The sequence below is a fragment of the Monopterus albus genome, unplaced genomic scaffold, assembly GCF_001952655.1.
Source record: "Monopterus albus unplaced genomic scaffold, M_albus_1.0 scaffold60.1, whole genome shotgun sequence".
NCBI classification, from domain to species: domain Eukaryota; kingdom Metazoa; phylum Chordata; class Actinopteri; order Synbranchiformes; family Synbranchidae; genus Monopterus; species Monopterus albus.
In genome coordinates this window covers 416982-439136 of record NW_018127940.1, presented here as the reverse complement: position 1 = coordinate 439136, position 22155 = coordinate 416982, and the positions used below count along the sequence as shown (strand labels likewise).

The 22155-nt window shown below is 38.9% G+C and overlaps 2 protein-coding genes across 2 annotated transcripts in view; one reads left to right on the top strand and one right to left on the bottom strand.

Moving 5' to 3' along the window:
• Positions 1 to 16755, top strand: part of khdrbs2 (KH domain containing, RNA binding, signal transduction associated 2) — an 84004-nt gene extending 67249 nt beyond the window's left edge. Inside the window, exon 13 of the mRNA XM_020603146.1 lies at positions 16384 to 16755. The gene's annotated coding sequence lies outside the window, so the exon portion shown is untranslated. The remainder of the gene's footprint in view (positions 1 to 16383) is intronic.
• prim2 (DNA primase subunit 2) lies at positions 3263 to 21251 on the bottom strand. Its single transcript, XM_020603132.1, has 14 exons — positions 21138 to 21251; positions 19788 to 19937; positions 19550 to 19662; positions 19321 to 19397; positions 19094 to 19214; positions 18340 to 18435; positions 17220 to 17357; positions 14443 to 14510; positions 13231 to 13303; positions 12008 to 12193; positions 7692 to 7818; positions 7382 to 7464; positions 5981 to 6049; positions 3263 to 3554 (listed from the first exon to the last, which is right to left on the bottom strand). Exons 2-14 carry the CDS (start codon positions 19930 to 19932, stop codon positions 3330 to 3332), a joined length of 1521 nt encoding a protein of 506 aa, XP_020458788.1. The 5' UTR covers positions 19933 to 19937; positions 21138 to 21251; the 3' UTR covers positions 3263 to 3329.
• Positions 21252 to 22155: the final 904 nt, after the last annotated feature.

Genomic DNA, 22155 nt, shown 5'->3' with positions numbered 1-22155 from the left:
AAATCTGCAAAAATGTCAAATTCTGTGTTTTTCTGTCAATATGGGGTGATGTGTGTACATTAATGAGGAAAAAAATGAACTTAAATGATTTTAGCATATGGCTGCAATATAACAAAGAGTGAAAAATTTAAGGGGGTCTGAATACTTTCCGTACCCACTGTATTTGTGCAAACCAATCATTGTGACTACCTCTGTTCACTTAATGCAGCAAAAATACTTTGCACTAAAGGATTTAAGATGCGATCTGTCCAGGGTGTAGCTCCTCTCAACCACTCAGCTGGAACTGGCTCCAGCCCCCCCGACCCTATTTGGGAACAAGCGGTATAGATAATGGATGGATGGATTTAAGATGTTTGTGACACAATAAAATGCCACATTGATTAGCTGAGCACCAGTATAAAGACAAAATTAAATATCCATCGTAATCAAGGTCATCTTTGAAACACAGTGCTTAGCAATCAAATCTACTTGTAAAGTAATTTCCACCATCAGTCTCACAACAAGTCACAGCTTCTAGTTAATTAGATACATACGCACGTGAAGGTGAAATTGTTGAAACTGAAAGATACTTTTTTCATTGGTAGTTTTTTTCTGTATTTCTTAGCAGATAGGAGCAGTGTTTTCCATGATAAAACTGTTTTTGTCCTGCTTTGTTTGCCAGTGTGTTTACTGCATCCCAGTGGGAATTTGAGAATGGTGAATATACTCACAATGACATTTGAGTGAATTTGGAGAATAAAGGAATAAAATGTCACCCTCTTGCTATTATGTTTAATACACATGCTTTTGACAGCGGGACACATCATCTGCAGAAAATAATGTGTTTTATTCAGCACTGGAACCCTACTTATTTTAAGTTGGTGAGAGGTTTAGATGTTCGCACATTCACCCTGATTCTTCTAAATGCTTGGAAGAAATGTTTTAAATGTGTTATGATAATTGTGAAATGCCTCTAGGTTGCTGCCAATTCACATCTCAATTTGGAAGCCTTTGATAACCATATTTACACCAAAAGGCTCTAAATAATAACATATTTAAAGCATATAATTATACTCTGCAATACAGCAACTTTGACACTAGCATTTTTTTTTCCAGACTTTAATCCACATTTCATGCTCTTCATCAGCACATGGAGCTTGCTCAGTTGTCATGGTCCAAGTCAAAGATTCCCTTATAGCTTGATTCAAGAAGGGATACTTTCTGACAGTTTTGTGTACTTTTCTCACATAAATCTCAACATATACTCTATTCTATCTTAGTGTGTAGTTTCTAATTTCATATCCATCATGTTTTACTTCAGAACTGCTTCAACATTTTATTACCTTTATTTATTGCTTCCTAGCGCGGCAGCGACTCCAGTACACTGAAGATGACTTTTGTCACAGCGGTAAGAATCCCCTGAAGTCCCCAAATTATCTGTTCTTCCTCCCACTGAAAAGCTAATACACCATCATGACTTTTATCATCCTTTTATGAAATCTGAAATGAGGAATGAGCAGTTATCAAATAAATTGTGTTCATTTTTATAAAGCTCCAGGGCAAGGCGTACAAGTATGCATTATGGGATGTTATCTAATCCTTAAAAAATAAATAGAAAACAGAACACACACATCTCCCCCAAATTAATGAGAGCTGCTCCTGGTGTGCATTTTAAATAACCAATCAAACTGTTCCACATTTCATCCACTGGGTGAAATTATATTAAGAAGAGGACAAAGAGAATCATGCACTGTGAATAGAAATGTCCAATGGAGTCAATGTTGAGCGTTCACCAACAGAAACTCAATTTGTTTTGGACTTTCACATTGTAAGGCAAAAAATCAGCTTTGTTTGATGCAAATGTCGCTCCGGGAGTTAATTGTATTGTAACAGAGGTTTCACTCTCTTTGTTCACTGTTACACTGAAACTGGTACTATTCATTTACTGATGCAATGCAAATCCTGAGGATGTTATGTTGGCAGTATTTACGACTGTAACACATTCACACAGCTGCACTGCAGCTGCACGGCACACCCCCCATGTGAGGTTCATGGAATGAATGTTGCAGTCCCCCGACCACTTCTCATCCATGGGGAAGAGAAATGTCACGACAAATGTGAGCAACTTCATGACTAATGATTGTAAATCCATTTGGAGAAGATAAATACCATCCTAGTCATCTGCCTGCCCACAGTCTAAGAAAGTGCCAGCTTTGTCAAATGTAGTCATGCTCTACCAAATATTAAACTTCAAGGGTCTTTTGCTGACAGCAGCCTGGCTGCGCACTGTTATCCAGTTGCCTTATTATACTGAATAAATCCTCTCTATGTCAAGCACCATGCCTGGATTTTGAGACCTAATTTAATTCTAGCGATGTGCAGCTCTGGTGCTCTGAAGTTACAAGTCTGAGACAATGATGAAGTGTAGTCCAAATGTGTCAGAGTGTCTTGAAACCCAGAAACATGCATAAATGCAAGGACATTTTAATATTTGACACCTTCAGGGACATTAAATTAAATCTGCAACTAACAATCATTAAATTACTGAAGCAGCTTTTTCTCAGTTATTCAATATTTCCTTTGGCCTCCTGGAGCTGGCATTTGTATTCATAACATTCACCAACTCTTCAGTGCCTCTGATTGGATCTGAGGTTAGAATCTTGCAGGGACAAAAAAGAAAGGGAAAAGTAAAAGTGGAGATGTCTGTATCTCCCAAAGAACCTAGATTAGTGTTGGCAGAACCACAGCTGCAGGTTTTTGACTTTCTGACAGCCACCATTTTTCACAAATTATTGAGCAGACATAAGATCGTGAGAAGAGAGAAGCAATATCTCCTGACCACGTATGTTTTGAATAAACTGCACTGTGAGGCAGTATTCCAAGGCTGCATAATACAACTGTGAAAATTGTTTATTTTCATCCATTCTCCTGCCACCCTTCATCTATACTTCTGCCAGCAAATACAATGACATTGTTTCTGAGACAGCTGGGAAATGTTCTACTCATCTCCCCAAAAACCACATTGCTGCCAAAAGACTGCGCACTGAGACTGGGTATAAGCCATCTGAGTTCAGACCAGAGTGAAAACAAAGAAAGAAAACAAACCAAGAGGCTACTTTTAACACAACGGTTAAATGAATGATGCAATGTCACCGACGTATTAACAAGGAATTACCTCAAAGTAGAAACTTTAGTGTGATGTTAAGGTTGGGATAATGTCACATAAAGGTTAAACCATGCTGTTTAAAGCAGGCTTCACCGAAAGAACACCAATACTTAGCATGTGACACAGAAAATACAAACATTTATTCTCAACTGTATAAGACATAGGAAGAAAAACAAAAAATAAATCAGGCATCGTTAAAGAAAGGGGTCAGGTCCGCTGTGGTCTCAGTCAGTTCCTGGGAGGTGCCTGGTTCTGTTGTCTGAGCTGGAGTGGATCTTCTGGCAGCAGCGGTTTCCTGTGAACTCTGTGGATCCTTCTCTCTCTTTATGTCCTTGCCCCCGCTCAAAACTTTCTGGCTCTCAACAAAGTACTGGTTGGGGTGGTTGAGTGAGAAACTGGTGTCATCAATCTGCTCGAAAAACAGGAAAACAGAGATGAACATGAAAATGAAAATCTAAAGAAAATAACAAGCAACAGGTTGGTAGCACACCGACACAGAGTGATGTGGTGTCTGCAATTAAGTGTAGTCAGGAGTGTAACGACTTGTACATTGGTGAAATTAAGCAGCCGCTGCACAAACGCATGGCCTAACACAGGAGGGCCAACTCCAGTGGACCAGAGTCAGCAGTCCACCTCCACCTGAAGGACAAAGGACATTCTTTCAAGGACAGTGAAGTCTGGTTTGAGAGAGGAGTCAAGGAAGCTATTTTTGTCCAAATAGAACACCGTCCTCTAACTAGGGGTGGTGGACTAAGACACAACTTGTCATCCATCTACAACTCCACCAGGACAATAGGTGTCGGTCCACAGGTGAGGGTTCAAAGACAGGTAACAACGCTCACTGATACTGGGCTATAACGACAGTCGTCAGGGGACATCGTTGGCCACCAAAGGACTGAAACACCACCGATGGGGATAAATATCTCCGGTTGGGCAGAAGTGATGAAGCCTCTTGGATGAGAGGTGAAACGTCTTCAACCAAAAACTAAGTCCAGATGACTTTTTTCTGTTTTTTTAGCGTACTATGACCTGGATGACTGAGAATCTACACGAATACCAACTGAGTCAATGTCACCTTTTATAAGATGACTGTGTAACATCTGCTTCATTGAGGAATATATGGAAGGGTTAGCTAATTTACTAATTTATTAACAATAATGAGGGATTCCAAGGCCACAGTAGTGAGCTAAATCCCCAGCCAGCTATTCAATGACAGCAAACTGAAAAGATAAAATGCCCTTTCAGGACATGGAATAACAAAATCAACCATGAAATATATACATATGTTGCAGAACTGAAAAAGGAGCAGTACACTGTACAAAACAGGCTGACAGAGGCAGAACAAATGTATATATCGAGCAAAAGTGTGCAACAAGTTGTGTTAATGTAATGTACATGTTTTGATCACTGGGGTTTGAATGAAAGTCTGTTGGTGGGCATACTGGGCCTTGTTCATGAGGGTAGCTACTCGGTAGTTTAGATGGGAGAAAACATGGAAACGGTGATCTTTTCTAATCTGTAGTGAACAAGTTACAGGACACTGGTTTCCCAACATGCATCAGAACAACTCAGATCCAAAACTACTATGTGGTCCAACATTAATAAGAAATATAATAACTGGGATAGTCTTGTCCATGTAAATGCACTCAATGTGTTAAACAAGCAACAAAAAATAGACCTCAGTATCATTATTACAATTAATGTGTCATGAGATAAACACAATGCAATTTTAGGAAGTTTGTGTAACTACTGATCCTATTCACATGTAATACAGAGTACAATTCAAAATAAATGTTCCAACTTAAACATCATATACCAAGCTATGTAATGCAGCGAGTAACTGAAAGAAAAGCCATCATCGTGCCATGGGAATTTAATGGGCTGTCAGGTCCGCTCGGCGCGACCTGCCTCTCTTTCTTTTTCCCTCTCCTGCTCTCCCTTTTTGCGGGATCAACGCCTCAGCGGTGTCGCATCGGGCCATTAGTGACTCGTGGGTCGGTGCACACACCTGAGGCGTATTCCGGTGATTTGTTGGCTTCCTTATTTATACCTCTGGCAGACGCCCCGTCGTGGCCGGAGCATTGCGACATGTAACGGACAATACTTACCCAAAGTAAGATAAATGTTATGTTTGACCCGCAATTTTAGACGTGTTTAAGATGCTACGCTGACAGTTCCTGTGCGTTTTGGCTTGACCTTATCACGCTATTATGCGCTTAGCAATATGTCCTTTTGTCTTCCACGCTGACAGTCCCTGTGCTGTGGATTACATTGTGTACATTGGTTCTTTTTGTTCGCCTGTCCGTTCTCATCCTCTGCTATCCTAGATCCTGTCGTTAGTTTGTGTGTTTACCTGTTTGTCCTGGTCTCCTTAGTCATCACTGCCCTTCCCTGGTTGTATGTATTATGTATTATGGACCCTGTTATGTTGTCACTTTGTTGTTTTTATTCCATTAAACCACCTTTTTTGTACTGGCACCTGGGTCAGCCATCTTGAGTCCAACCCCAGTTTTCCCTCACCCTCCTGGTGAGGGGGACTAAACCGCAACATGGGCGACCTTGTTTTTTCAATCCCTGCTTTTATCTAAAACTAAGACCTTGAGTATGACTGAAAGGGGTGATGACTCAAGCATCCAGACTTAAACAAATTAAATCAAATAAGCATCCACGAGGGACAAAACAGATCTAACTCCCATAATAAACCTATAAAATTAAAAAATTAAGTGGCCATGACAGCCAGCTAATAATGGATGAGATGACAGTCTCTCATGAGCCTTCATTCACGTGAGGACCCGACACAGGTAGCACCGCTTCAGATTAAATTCCCTTACTTACATTGTGTGTCAGCTCAAAGTACTTCTGGCACGCCAGCTGATAGTGCATTCCTTTAACCAGCTCCATGATCTGCAACAAAACAGAGGAGAGAAAAACTGAAATTGTTTTAGAAATTTTGACTGCACTGTCACACCTTAGACACGGACTTTACATTTGCAGAAGATACTGTCAACGTTTTATGACAGTGCAACCATGTATTCAAAATAGTTTTAACTGGCTTTCTGTCCATTACCTACACAAACATTCCTCATAAATCATGATGACAGCAGTGAACACCGCCTTCAAGAAACCGTTACAAATATAATGAAAACAGATCAGAGGCTTATTTGGGCAAATTTAAATATTCATGCCTTGAGTCAAAGCTTTGTAGAATAGCCGCTGGCAACGATTACACCTTCAAGTCTTCTATTTTCGTGTGTTTCTATTTTTTCCTTCCTGGTTTTCTGAAGCTCTGTTGAAAAGTGAGAGCAGCCAGTTTGGAGCCCAGGCTTTGGATGGGTCACATAAGGGCGCTCACATTCTCACATAAAACCACAGTAGTGTTAGTGTGACTGCATTCTCAGGGCGACTGACCTGCTGAAAAATAAATCCAAGGTCTTCAGTGCTAAGTCAGAGAGACTATCCTGAGGAATCTGTCTGCATTTGCCTCCATCATTAGTCTCTATATTCCTGAAGGCTGCCACCAGCATATTCAGTGCTGGTACTGGATCAGTGATGAGCTGTGCAGTGTCTCAGCCAGATATTGTCGTTTTTATTATTTTTGTTTAATGGAACAGCAGGAACATTATATACTATAAGCTTGTGGGGTCCGGGTTGGGTTTAGATGCCACTCTCTCAGGCACAGGTCGGGTTTGGACAGAAATATGTGACCCGATCCATGCTCTACTTGCTATTTGCAAGTTTAAAGGACTAGGAAACTATATGTTGAACATCACCTGATCATACTGTATCATTACTGTATTAACTGTGTTTACTTTTCAAGTCTATTGAAAATCATCCTGTGAACACCACCATAAATGCAAATCATTATAATTATAAAACTTGTGTCCAATGCTCTGGTTTATGAGCAAATACCTGCAAAGTCAGTCACAAGATGGTGCCTGCCATCTGCCCACCAGTGTTAGTGTCAAGTATGTGCTGCAACCAATTTCAAATTGCTTTTGTTGTAAGTGGAATGTTACTGAAAACTACTTCTAGCATCAACTGCTCTTAGTGACTGAGGGGGTAGTGAGTAGTACCATTTGCCAGTTTCTGAATTAACTTTTTTATATGACACTGATTTCATAAACCCACTGACTAAAACAGCTTTTATTAGCTGAGTTTCATGAGATTAGTGGAGAAATGTAGAAGAGAGGACGATGGCTAGAGTGCTGCCCAGTCACTGAAGAGTCCTACACCCACCTGACTGACTCCACTGGGAGATACTTTGTAGAACTGAAGCTTTTGCTTCAGCAGCTCTGGGTCGCTGTGACGGAATGGACACCCTACAAACAAAGTGAAAATTAATGAAAAGAAATAGATATAGAAGAAATGTAAATATATTATTCACAATATGCTACTTGGAAACTGAAAGTCAGGCTGTTGAAAATGATCTATTCATCTTGGTAATAACAGTGTCCACGATCAGTTGTGTCACTATTCCACAGCCTGATAATGACAGACGAGCGGCATATCACGTGGGTAATGGCTTCTTCAACAGCTGCAAACTCACCATGATGGTCACCTTGGCTGGGTGGGTTTGACAAAATCACCTTCATACAACTGTAGGGGGTGTAGTCTGCTCGTTTGCCTTCTTTGCCAAACATGTGTCGGATGCCGTAGGCATATGCTTTGTCAAACTTCAGAGAGCAAGAAAGAGAGAAGAGAGGAAGAGAAAGAATTAGTGAGGATGAGAGTAACAGGGACAAGGTTGGGGTGAAAAGAGACATTGTCATACATCATGTCAGTTTTGACAGAGCGTTTTCCTCACTGACATATAGCACTATTAGAGAGAGCCCACTATACAGGTGTTACCACAGTTTAGACAGTTGACTTATGGTTATACGGCCATCCTTCTGTCTCAGTGCTGTTGCTCCTTGTCCTGAAGAGTCTGAATCAGTATGAAGAGTGTGTTGTAAATAAAGGAACGGATGTGGGAAATAACATACAATGTTTTCAGTTTTTCCCATTTTATACTTACTTCTACTCCATTTCAGAGGAAAATATTGAACCTTTTACTCCACTATATTTATTTGGCAGCTGAAATGACTACTTACAAAAATCTATCACTATTCCATGTTTCTCAAAATTTGGACAGAAGGTATAAAAAAAAAAAGAAAAAAAAAAAGAAAGAAGACAGATTTGTGTATCAAAACCAAATCCACCCCGGATTTATTCTGCGACCAAGTGGAACGGGTCTGAATTTTGCTAAAATACCAAACTGTAGCTGGAGTAGCGAAAACTCGCTCCAACTGAACAGTAAAATGTTGCTCACCCATTGATACATCAGTATTATCAATCTAATCACTTATGATAATGCTTCAGCCACAGGGGCCATATTTTCCTGTAGAACGAGTATTGACGTAAATGTACATACATGTACTGAAGTAAAAACTGCTTGTGTCTTATGTGAACTAAACATCTTAGGGTTTTGGATTGTTGGTCAAACAACGAGGAAGTCTGGTTATAGAATAATGTGATGGGTATTTGTCACCATTTTATAGACTGAACAATTAGTCTTGAAAATGATCAAAAAGAAATCGGTTACAGTGACAGGTTTATATAAGATCTGTGTAGAATTTTTAAGCTGAATAAACAGAGCATCCCCATTTTTTATCTGAATACATTTTCTAACCCTTTTGTTTTTATTTACAGCACAGCACCAAGTTACTACTAAGTCGTGCTAACAGACTGCATTCACAGTCAGAAATAAACTAGGCCTTGCTTAAATTTATTACATTTATCTATGGCCACACTGTAGCAGGGTTGCATTCAATCCCACCATGTGATTTATTATCTGGGAAAATCTTTACAAGATCTCCCGAACAACAAAACACCAAGACCAAGGACACATGTGAACTGTATCAATAAACTTCGAAGTGTCAGACGTGTAGACTTTCACATCACATTCTGTCCTGTTTGTTCTCAACCAAAAAGCCATTCATACTTTTTTGATGGGGGTCATGCTACAAAATCTTCACAGTGAACTCCTTTTATATGTACAGTATATCTCTGCAGCCATTAAAAATGAGTTACAGGGACCCTGCCTCTAAAAATCTAACAATAAAATACACAGAGTGTGCTTCGACAGTGGGAGAACACAATCACCATGACTATACCCATCACAGCACATTAATGTTGCAATAAAACCGTTGAAATTGCTAATGTGACAAACTGCAACGGCAATTTAAAAAGCCATAAAATCTTCTTTAAGTACAATAAATCAAATATTAATTATGTAGAGCTTTTAAGGATTCAAAAGGCTGCTTCCTGATTTAAGACCCCCCCCAACTTCATAAACCTAAAGTGTGTTTAATATGTATTATGTGAAATAATTAGGACATGAAAAGATCCTATGTGGTCTAGAAATTTGATACAAAGACAGAGATGATATGATGTTAAACTTTCATTTCTTCCTGGTGAGACTCAGTTTGTTTGAGGTACCAAATATGGAAGTTTAAAATTAAACCGATTACAAAACTAGCATTTAATAAATACTCATGAATCGGGGTTTCTTCTAATCGCCAGCTTCAATTCCCCCATTTAAATAATTCTGGATATACTTTTAATACCGCTGACCTCCAAAAGAGGGACTTCAGATGATCACAGTAGAGAAACATATTCACAAAGGATGTATTAAAAGAAGCAGAGCCACATTTTGGCTCGTGGGGCTGTAAAATCCCCCCACACTCTAGGACACATTCACAAAAACCTGTGGCGATGGAGACAGAGAAATAGGACACAATAAAAGGGATTATATGTATGTGTGTGTGTGAGTGCATGTGTGTAAACTTAGCCTGGCTTCTTCAGCTCAGTCCATAGTGACTGATGCACCTATAGCTCTAATCCCTCTGGTATATAACACCATTACTGGAGTTTTTAATCTGCACTACAGGCGGTTTCAACCCTAGAAACAACAAAAGGTGGAGGACTACAAACACAGCAGAAAGAAGAAATGGACGCCCCCCCGACAAATACTGAATATCAATTCCACTATCAGTAAAAGATTTTTTCCTAACAAATCAGATAAACACCTACCGTTTTTAAAAACACAAACAATAAGTTAAGCCAATATCAGCAAATGTCATTTACGACACAAAAACTCACTTTGATTTCATTTTAATCGTATGAGTCCCATTGAATTCCTCCATCTTGATGAAGGAATGACTAAATACGACAACAACTTGGATTTATCCAAAAAGAGACAGACTAAAAAAACTGACTACGGATTTTTTTTATACAGGGTTGCAAAAAAGGAATTAGAAGGCTTCTTTCCAATGTACTAAAAATATTAGGGATAAAAATAAATTGGTTTATGTTTTATAATCAAACTTTAACAGCAGTTAATATTAAGTGACATCCAATGAATCTCATCCACTGCTGGAAAAGCCCCAGAGGAAGCCAAACCTATACTGTGAAAAATGGTGTCAGTTAGTGGAATTTAATTAACATCTGTAAAACAAGCAGTCCTGCCCTGAGGCCATGCAACCACACTACAAGGTGGTACAAAGATGGCTCCAAAATAATAGCCCAACATCCTGCACAGGAAAAATTGATAGATCCAGTTCGTTTCATCAATTTCGTCTCTCCCTCTAGTCTAATATTACATTGCCTCTTTCTCCAAGTCTCCCTATTGGCATTGCTGGCTCCCATCTTTTTCTCTGTGTCTGCCGCATACAAATGAGTAGGCTTTGTGCAGTCTGCCACCAAGTGTAGTCCCTGACACAACACATACATCACTGTGAGAGCTGTGATCTGGTCAGCACCATACTGCTGCCTCTGCAGTGGAACAAGAGCTGGCCTCTGTGCAGAGCCCATCATACTTTCCCTGGGAGCATGTGCATGAGCATCAAGCCACCTCAGAAATGGGGCACCAAAAAGGGGATGCAACATGAATCCAGTGTACCATGAGGGTCCTACTGGGGGCCAATAACAGATACTAGGCCAGGAGCAGCTGAAGGTAGGCTAGATGGACTCTTTGTGAGGCTGTAGCCACACAACATTTTGCCCTGCATGAAACATTGCAGGATTCTGCATTGGTGGGCATGTTTTTCCCATGCATCAACGAGACAATGAAAAATAACCCCAGAAGTCCAGTTGAGGGAGCTGATTTATGTGTTTAAAACTTGTGTGCCAAAACCAGCACAGTACTTACAGCCAGGATTTTACAGCTCTAAAGTTTTCACAGCGGCAACTAGGGGTGTAATGATACAACCAACTTGGAACTTGGGTTGATATATGACACGGGGTTTACAGTTTGACACAATGAATGTCTTAATTACATTCAATTACAAATGTTGTTAAACCAGCAGGAAACTTATTTTTACAATTAAAGAAGATTAATATGTGGCAAAGGAAAGCCCAATTAGTTCTTAAATGGTGGCAAAAAACAAAAAAAAACAAAACATTTTTGATGTGAAACTGTTTAAATTTAAGTTTTTAGATTCAGTTAAGCTTTTTTGTGACTTTCATGTTATAACTTCCCATATACTGATGTACACTAATTAATTCATCCTTTGTTTTAAGGAATTAGTACACTACGTTTTTAAAGTCACAAGCCAAAAAAATAGATGCAAAAGTTGAATAATAATAATACTAAAACCATTTAATCTTATTTTGAAAATAATGATGGATTAGGTTACATGTAAATCTAACCATGGGCATCAACCCATGTCTTTTATGACATGGATCATTGCATAATTGTTATGTTGCTCAATTGTGCATAATGTAGTTGACTGTGTTATTATGACAACACATTCAAGTTAGAAGCAATAAAATTTTAAGTAAGTAAGAAAAAAATATATTATACTCAAGTGTTGTCAAAATTACCTTATCAGCATCCACTTTGCCTCTTATGAACTCTGACCTCCAGAACTGCAGTGCCTGCTCCAGAGAGAGGCCGATGCCTTTGAGAAAGAGGCCGTACTGCATACGGCCCCCATGGCGGAGATGGTGGTTCTCTCTAAGAGCCTGGTGGAGCTGCCTCATACACAGTGGGAAGGACTTTCCAGACAGCTGGATGCAGAAAAACAACAACAAATTACTTATCATGCAAAAATAAACAACTAAAAATCATCAGTACCTGTAAATGTAATTTTCAGTCCTATCAACCACATATTAAACATACTGAGCATCATGAAGGAACATTTTCATATTCTTGTCCTAAATTTCTCTTATTTCTTCTCTGAGGCCTGTTCGTATAAGTGTGCCAAGTAAGATTTACCAAACTCTCTTAACTGCACGAGCATGTGTTTGTTCCAGACTGATGAATACCACCTGCTCATGAGGAGGTGTGTGTTTGTGAGATTTGATCCTTGGTAGAATCAACACCAAAAAGTGCCAAATTATAGCTGCCTTTTCCGCTTAGTTTGTGAAAAGGAAAAGGAGTCTGCTGTCTGAACTGGCAAACAAAAACCAAAATTCTGAGGACTTAGTAGTCATATTAGAGGAGCCATAACAATTAGAAAAAGATGAGTACATCTGTCACTGGCATATCATCAGAGCAGCGCTGTGACAGAAATAAATAGGGAAGGTTTCTGGCTACACAAAGTTAGATGCTAAAAACATCTCTCTAAAGCAAAGCAGTCAGTGACTAATATGTGAGGCAGTCAAGGGGACAACATTCACCAAGACATTAGATTCAAGAACACTGCAGCCTACAGTAGGTGATGTTAGGTGAACAGCAATCTGCAGTCATACCATGAGGTAGCTAAGTGAGAAAGGATTTTCCTAATAACTACTGAAATGTACAGACTGCTGTGATGAAATGTGCCAAAAGAAACAGTAAGATCTAAAAAAAAAAAAAAAAAAAGCCCTCAGTAAAACAAATTCACACATACCACATTGATTTGCCTCAAGTATGAACAAATCTATTTGTATGAATGGTGAGGCCCAGTGTGTCACTGACTGACTAAAACCAAAACCACTAGATATACTTAGATTCATTCCCAGTTCTGGGCCACTAGTATTACTATACAAACCTCATTTCTCCCCTTTAATAAAATGGCACCTTGCGCTTGACATTTCAAGAATAGATGGTCAAGGCAACTTACCGAATCGATATGTTCCAAGGAGATTTTCCCAACGTTCTTCTGGTTGCTGTAATCTTGTCCCACATAGGCATGACTACAGTAAGACACAAATATGAGAACTATTTGGTCTGAGAAGTAAGACTGAATTTCTTTAGTAATATTAAAGCAATTAGGACTGCCATAAAAAATGGTCAGATTGTCTGAGGGATGTTTTATCCATTTTTATAACAAGCAGCTAAAATAATGAAAACTTGAATGCAATATTACAAACTTCAATATCATACAGCCTTTGTAACATCCTTCCAAACAAACCGGTAAGCCTCCATCAGCCGATTTTTAAAATCGATGACTTTGGCGGTCCACTAAATCCCGTGTGGCAGTGCTTCACATCACATTGTGTTTCCCCCTGCCATAGAGATTAGTGGCCTGCCCACTAATCTCAACAACCTGCCCACTAATCCCCCATAAACAATCAGGCACCATGACTTCTTCCACTCCTAAATTCATGTTCGTACTTTCATCTGAAGTAAATTAAAGACCTGTGAAGTGTTCTGAGCCACTTCGCTTTGCTATTGAAACTGAAACGACACCTACTATTAAGCTACTACTTAATGCAAAAGCACGTGCTGTTATTGATTCACATTAACTTTCAATGGTGACCACCTCTAAGGTTTTACAGCAAGGCATCGATTACAGTTGATGCCTCAGTAAAACAAGCTAGCAGCGGATCTTTTGTTTGGATTTAGAGGTGCTTTTTTTGTAATAGGCAAAATTTTAAGTATTGATAAACCAACATGCAGTTTTAGTGCAGTACCTGGAGGAAGAGACAGGCTTGTATTGAATATTTAACAAAGGTTTGCCCCTCAACTCATCAAGATAAGCAATGCTTTTTACTGCACCAGAAGCGCGATCCCATTCAACCCACACTGAAAGTGAGACGTGAGCTGCATGTTGTGTCTTTAAAGTCATCAGAACAGCTTGACAGCAGGACAGCGGCGGGATAAAGAGTCCATTCCAGGCCTACCAACAAGACAAGTATACTAGGAACAGATAATGCTGCTGCACACAAGAGTGGCACCACAAGTTCACCCAACATCTGGATCTGTCTACATGGTTGTCTCAGAACAGCCACAGCCCCCAAACCTCCCTGGTGCCAAAGATCAATCCTGCTAAATCTCCTTTTCCACAGGGTCCTTTCAAAATGGCAACAAAGTTATTAATCCTGCTGTTTACCTGAGGTGGTTAAGGAGCGGCTGGAGCCGTTCATCAGAATGCACTGCTGGCAGTGAGCGGGCTGTCAACTGCAGAGGAAATGGGTATCACACGAGTAATGGTGAGTAGTGTAGGTCAAAGGATTAGAGCATATCACTGCAAGGTGCAAGGATTAAGCATTAAAAAGAACAATATTTATACAAGGCCACATCTTAGTAACTCAATCAGAGTGGAAAAAAAACAAACTCCAAATACAGAAATAAATTACTACTTAAACCTTCAGGAAATATAGATACACACACACACACACTTATAATTAAGACAGCATTTTTGTTCAGAACATCATCCAAAAAGGTAGAAACCTGTAAAAAAAAAAATAAAGTTAACCAAACAGGTAAACCAAAGTTATCTACCAGGAGTAAGCTCAACGCTCAGTTTGAACACAAAATCTTTTGCTATATATTATTTCCAGCAGTCTAATTTTTAGCTTAAGAGCAAACCTACAGATGAACTCACATCCACACCCAACAAAAAGCTTAGACCAACTGCTTTATAGACATGACTCCAATTAGCAGTCTCAATCATTTCAAGTCTGCCTTACACATAGCACAATAAAAGCTGCTTATTATAGGCTACTATATGTCTCTCTGTTAAAATAAACATCAAACCAATAGCCGGAGTCATACAGGGAAGCAGATTTCAATTTCATGCCTTTTTAATGAGACATTTTCTGCAATGTCCCCTTGCTGTCCCCAGTGGAGGACAATGCCCATTATAGTGACACAAACAGTCACAATGGCACAGTTACAACAAAAATTGTTGTGGAGCGTTAACTGCATTCCAACAGCTAGTGGTCTGCATAATTACCAGGAAATGGGAACTGGACCAAGTTGTCCTTTTTAATTTCTTTTTTTTCCCCCCTCATTTGGGAAAAAAGTCCTGCTGGTGCTATGACAGAGAACGTGTTCAGGTTAAAGCAAATAAAGCACATGTTACCCACTGTTCCAATGGATTCTACAGCCAGTGTAGTCCTATGGGGATTCTTCACCTATCTGGTCCAGTAGTGGGTTTGTTTTGTTTTTTTCAATTTGTCAATAGACCTTTTAGATCAGTGGCTAAGCAGAGTGCAATCTTTGTCATGAACACAGACTTTACTTTGAAATGCACCGATTGAATGTGATTGCTCAGTTAAATACAAGAGCTGGACAACATAACACCACCATAGAACAAAAACGGACCTTTGTTCAAAGTGCCAAAGTAATCAACTGGGAGCTCCAAGGCAGACTCGAGTAGCTGCTTTGGAAAGGCAGTGCATCTTTCAACAGTGGGCTTTCTGGTGATAAGAAGCAAACTAAAGGAGGACACATAACGTACATGTATGTGCATAGGCATCCGAGGCTGACTAATATTCAGAGTTCTATGGACTCTACTGCTCAATGCAGGAAAAATGAAATTAAAAAAACCTAAGGGTTCAATTACCTCTTTGGCACCTATACAGTGCCACCGCCTTTAGTTGCCTAGCACGCTTGTGTGTGCTCCCCAGTCAGGACCACTCACCGCAATATAACAGAACCATGGTTGTCTCGTCACGTGTATAAAAAAAAAATGCCTCTGGTTCCCAAAACATCATGTTCAGTGTCCTGCAGAGCATTCAATGCAATGCACAAGTGTGCCCACATTGTGCCTTCAGACACCCTTCCACAGCCTTTTAAAACAAAAGCACTTTCATACTTGCTGTTTGAACAGAACAACCAGTTATACGTATATGGAACCATATGAATATATCTCTCTTATACATAAAATGTATTTACATAAAGTACAAGTACTGTTATCAATGTTGCTCATCAATCTCCACTCAACCAATGCCAAAGTGAAAACATGGTTTTTAGAATTCTATGCAAATATTTAAAACTGACTTGGTTTTTTTTTGTCACATCCTTGACCAAGTCTCTTCTTTCCCAGTTACTCATCTTGGACAGATGGCCAGCTCTAGGAGGAGTCCTGGTTGTTCCAAGCTTCTTCCATAATTACTGAAGCCACCGTCCTCCTTGGAACGCTCAAAGCTCTAGAAATACCCATGCCCTGATCTATGAGTCATCATATTTTTATTTATTCTACAGAGTTCCTTGGACTTCATGGCTTGGTTTTTGATATAGTGTGAACTGTGGGGCCAAACACACACACACACACTTACACACAGGCGTGTGTCTTTCTAAACTACGTCCAGTTAGTTCATTTTGCCACAGTTAAGACTCCCATTAAGTTACAGACACTTCTCACTACGTACGCGGCCACAGATTGGAGTGCCACAGCAAAGGGTCTCAATCCTTTGGTTATGACAGATTTCAGTTTTAGATTTTTAATAAATCTGCAAATATTTCTTTAAATATGTTCCGTGGTGTGTAACAATACCAAAAAGTCATGGCTCGATATTGCCAAAACAAAAAGCCCATGATATTTGTCACATTATTTAAAAAATGTAGAAAAAAAAGATGCAAATATAGCCCTTTACTCAGCGTTTTTGTTTTGTGATAGAGATATTATATGTGTACACACATACACATACTACTATTCACTTTATCACTAAGGGCTGTTCAGTGTTAGTTGATAACAATGGTTACAAAGGTGAAGGGGTCTGAACAGCCATTATATTTTTACAGCATAAACTACAGCAAAATATGGCTGAAGTTGTCAAAGTTCTCTTAAGCACACAATCCAATTTGTTTCTGAGCTTTCTGTTAGATTACATAACATCAGTTATTCATCCTTTCTAAAACAGTGAAGATGCAAACACTTACTGCAAGAGCTTTAGACAGTCTTGTGCGAAAATCATTGAGAACAATGGCGACAATGTCTTGGTGAGGGATGTACACATAGCCTGCTTTGAGGTACACTTTCCTTGTTCGTACCAGATCCAGGGCATCTTGAAATGGAACCTTCAAAATAAAATTAGAGTTGGAGAAAAAATGTTTTAAATAGTCACTGTATTAAACAGATGTACTTGTTAATAATCCATTTGCAGGCATGTTAAGTGCCAGGATGTTAAGGCCAAATCTTTGCTTAACTGCACATTCGTGTCAGCAACAAGTGAAAAATGTAAATTTAAATTCAAGTACTAGGACCTTGACATTTTCTTTTTCTTTTCCATTATGTGAATACACAAATTGTAGACCTGAATACATTCAGCTGCGAAAGATTTTAACAGCAATCTGTCAATCAGACAATGACTTTTCAGGCTCTCTATTCAGACCGATTTAAGAGATTTCTCCACTATGTAAAAATTAAGTAATTCAACAATAAAATGTAATGGAAGTTACTCAGATGATGCATTTTTAAGAACATGAAATCTCCACAAAGTTGATTAAGACCATCAGGGAGGAATATTTCCTCAGTCTGTAACACAGCCTCCATTAATGGAGACCAGACCTCCAACCAATGTATTTCGCAGATAAAACTCATAACAATCAATCTCAACTTTCAAAGTGCCACATTAATATCCACAGTACAGAATTCCTGTTGTTCTGGACACTACTTCATTAAAATGACCATTAAGCGCTTAAGAATGACCAAAAACAAACAAACAAACAAACAAACAAAACAGTAAAAAGTAGCTCGGGAGGAAATACTTGATCTTTTGAAAGTGAAAAGAACAGTCACGTTGAAGATAACCACAGAGGGGAGGGCGATTTTAACATTGTGTGGTAGTCTGTTAAGATAATGTTAAAACTGTTAAAGTTCTATCATTCAGAATAGAAAAAAAAGGTCATGGCACTATGTATGTAGAGACAGTTTGCCTCTGCAACTTTCATTTACCACATAGGAAATAAAGCAATATAAACTGTAGAACGATACTGTCTGATGGAGACAGAAACACTTAAAACTCTCAGTGGTTTCAATGGAAAGCGATGAGCAACTCACTTTGTAGAAGTCCTGATCCTCCACGACGACTCCACTGATCACAGCACTGGAATTGACAAGTTCAGACTTTAGGTTCTCCTTCTCCTCGGCACTAATCTGAAAAATGATTGATGAAGATGATGAATGACACTGAAGAGGTGCAAAGGCAGAACGGTGTCAAGTGTGAATACACAGAAGTCTGAGGCTCATGGAAACCAAACATCATTTATCAAATGAAAGCACCATTTTCATCGTTGCCCTACACATTACCTACTGATGAATTATTAAATTGATTTTTCATTTTTCCTATAGGCATTCACCGCTACTTTATGAAAACTTGAAGTGCTTTCCTTTGGTAGGTCCAAAGCCATACTTAATACATAATAGCAAAATGTAAACACACTGCTGTTATACCTTTATTATTCGCATTAAGATTACTACGAGCATTCAAAATAGCATTTGTGTACGTTAATCATTTCTGAAATATATTTCCACAAAATTCTCAACACACTGAAACATTTTAATCACCATTAAACAAAAGTCCTTAATGGGTCCAGTTACAGCGAGCATACAGCTCCATCTAGTGAAAACACTGTTGAAAATCAGTGTGTTGTGAACAGAGGCAGCTTGCACAGCTTGCTGGCTCCTGGTCTAACACAACACACTCAGAACTTGAGCTGGGAATGTAACGCACAGTATTATTCACCGTTATTCAAATCTAACCCTCTGGTAACAATACAGCAAATACAAACAATAAATACTTCCAGAAACTTACCCTGTCATACTGCAGATTATTTATGTGCAGAAATTCAAGCTTTTCTTCTGGATACAGGTCATTGAAGCGGTAACGGAATAGATCAACTTCCTGTTGTATAAACCAGCGCCTCAGATCTTCCCTATGAAACACCAACAGAAATTAACAAATATTTCATTGTATTTGAAATACATGCACTTGCATAGCATTTTTTCACAAGAGTCATTCTAAAGAAATAACAGACTTACGTTTGGCAGTAGGCGAGTCTGAGAATAAAGTGGGAGATATGGTCCTTTCTTCGTTTCTCGTATTCATCTGCTCTCACCTGAGATTTTAATTAATTTTAGTTATGAGATAAAATGAAAGTGAAAGGACGTTTTGTGACTGTGATATGTGAACTCAGTAAAGGAGATAGGGGTTTACACACTGCTAAGTTTTTTAAACAGTTTTGACGTTTGCCATGCTAAAGATACTCACAGTGCTAAGTCTGTGAGAAAGGTTCAGGACTTTAGACTCGTACTCCAGTTTGTGTTTGTACGGTTCTGACAGTTTCACGTGGCTCACTCCCAAACTCTCAACAATCTTCAACACTGCAGAGGACAATGTACATAGCATGACCTTTTTATAATATGTTAAGAATGTATTTCACAGCAGCAGACAAAACCATGCTTACATCCAATTTCAATTTTTAAATTTCACTTGAGCAAGGTCTTACATTTCAGTCTGTCCACAGCAAATGTCTCAAATTCAGTGAGAGAGATGTTTTCAAGAGGAGGTTTCCCATAGAACTGCAGAGCGTGTCCATAGAGCTCCATCTGAGGGTTTGCAACATGGTTCTTTCTTCGGCGAGAAAACTGCATTGTGCCTGATGGTAAGGTAAAATAAGAATGTTTAATGAACAACAGATAACAGGCCATTAGCTACCACCATTCTAGCACATCTGATACAATGGCATTTTTAAATTTTTGTACGCATGGTGAGATGAGAGCTTCAAAAGACGTTCCTAACAGTCAAACAATTTGCACAGCTCTTCCCCAGATGCAATGCTTTATTTCTGTTTATAGGTTTCACCAGGGTGCTGGCATTTGGGGAACAGCACAGAGTATATTGGGTAAAAATGCACAACTAGTTAAATCTTCATGAATCTAATACATTGATTCATAACAACAATGCCAACAATTAGTAATCCGCTGACCCTATTTGGTCTCATATGTCAGATGTTTCTGCCACAAAAACACATTAACTGGGTGTCATTTCCTGATAAGAAGCCATTTATAAAGGCTTTATAAGATGTAATTAATAGTTTCATTGAAGGTTAATAAATTGTTTATGCCTGTGGTAAACCACTGACAACACTTGGATTGTTAAATTATGGACAAGCCCTCCTTCATCATGACAGTGTTGTCTTTAAAGTAAGCTATCTGAACCCTTCAACTACTCAGGAATTAGTCACTTTACATTAAAAGATCATTCAAAATGTTCAAACACCACAAGTCATCATACTCTGTAGACACACGATTAAAGAATATGGAAAGGTGAAGAATCCAAAGTTTTATGCAGAAGGCTGTTACTCATTTTCAGGATAGTTTTATTTGCATCAAGTTGGACTTAGAAAGCTGCCGTCACTAATTTCACTAAGGTATATGTTGATTCCAGTATATGCCTAAAATCAACTGAATCCACTAGAAAGCCAAGTTCACTGGCCTGCCAATACTAGCCTCTAAAGATTTATGAAATAAATGAAGAAGCTAGATATGAAGTGCTCAGTGGGCTTAATAAAATGAGTGTTATCCTTTATAAAACCAGCTACCCCACTTATTTAGCCAGTAACAGAGCACGTTTCTCTGACTGCATCTTTAGCACCAGCTAAGTTACTCAACGACACATATCTAAACCGAACACAGGCCAACTACTCCACTGTGGGAGATGCTAGCTAATATGAAGCCATGAAACCAGCTGGCACTGTGTCGAAGACCAGCGAACTCTGTAACAATCACCAACGTATCGCACGTCATATTAAATGTACCAAGGAAACACTTAAATTATTCTGTTATCGTTTCATTACCGATTAGACGTCGGAGCTCCTTCCTTTAAGTTCAATCCCGCCAAAAAACAAAAAAATGGGGCTGTACAACGAGCCCGGGTAAATGATGACGTTTTTAAACAATTCAGGAAGAGAACGGCTGTCGTACTGTGTGTACGCTCGTTTCGTTGTTCCGCGTAAACCGGCGAAGATCTCCCTTTCATGATGTTCGTGCTCAACTAAATTGAAGAAAAAAAAAATCACAAGAAAATATTTCCTACTTTTGTATGACAACTACGAGCCATTCGTTTCGATTAAAATAAAGAGTGGTTTAAAGACTGTATTATTTTTACGAATGGTCTCCGACGCCGACCTAAATGCAACAGGAACTTGCGTTTGATACATTAAAACGTACCCAGAACACGTGGGTTTACCCATAGACCGAGATGTAAATATTTGTCTAGTAGCAAGGTTTAGGTAGCCTCTTTTTTATCGAGACTTTCTGCAATTAATAATCGAAGTTAATCAAGAGTTTGGAAAACTTATCTTAGGTGTCCTGTGATTAAGGTGTGAGGGCAGCGGGGTTCTGTCAAACATAGGCAGTAGTGAAAAGCAACCAAATGCAAGTACTGTAACACTATACAATTTTAAAGAACATGCACTTAAGTATTAGTATTATTTCTACTTTATATTACACTACACAACATGCCTACGTCAGATGCACGCATCTATGATTGAAATATGCGTTTTATTCTTTATGAAATTAAGATTTTATATAATATGTCGTGGCAATCTTATAATCCACTGATATACTATATACCTAAACTACTATTAATCAGTTTCAACTACTAGGCCATAGACTCTACCTTCATAAACATTAAAATAAAATTTAAGTATGGCTGCATTAGTAATGACAATCTAATATTAAGACAGGGCCATTTTCACGCAGAATGACCTACCTTTATTGATAATACTTATAGGCACAATTTAGCTGATAATAGGTTACCTCTGTGCTTTTACGTACATAATGAATGAAGGACCTTTACTTGTAATAGAGTAG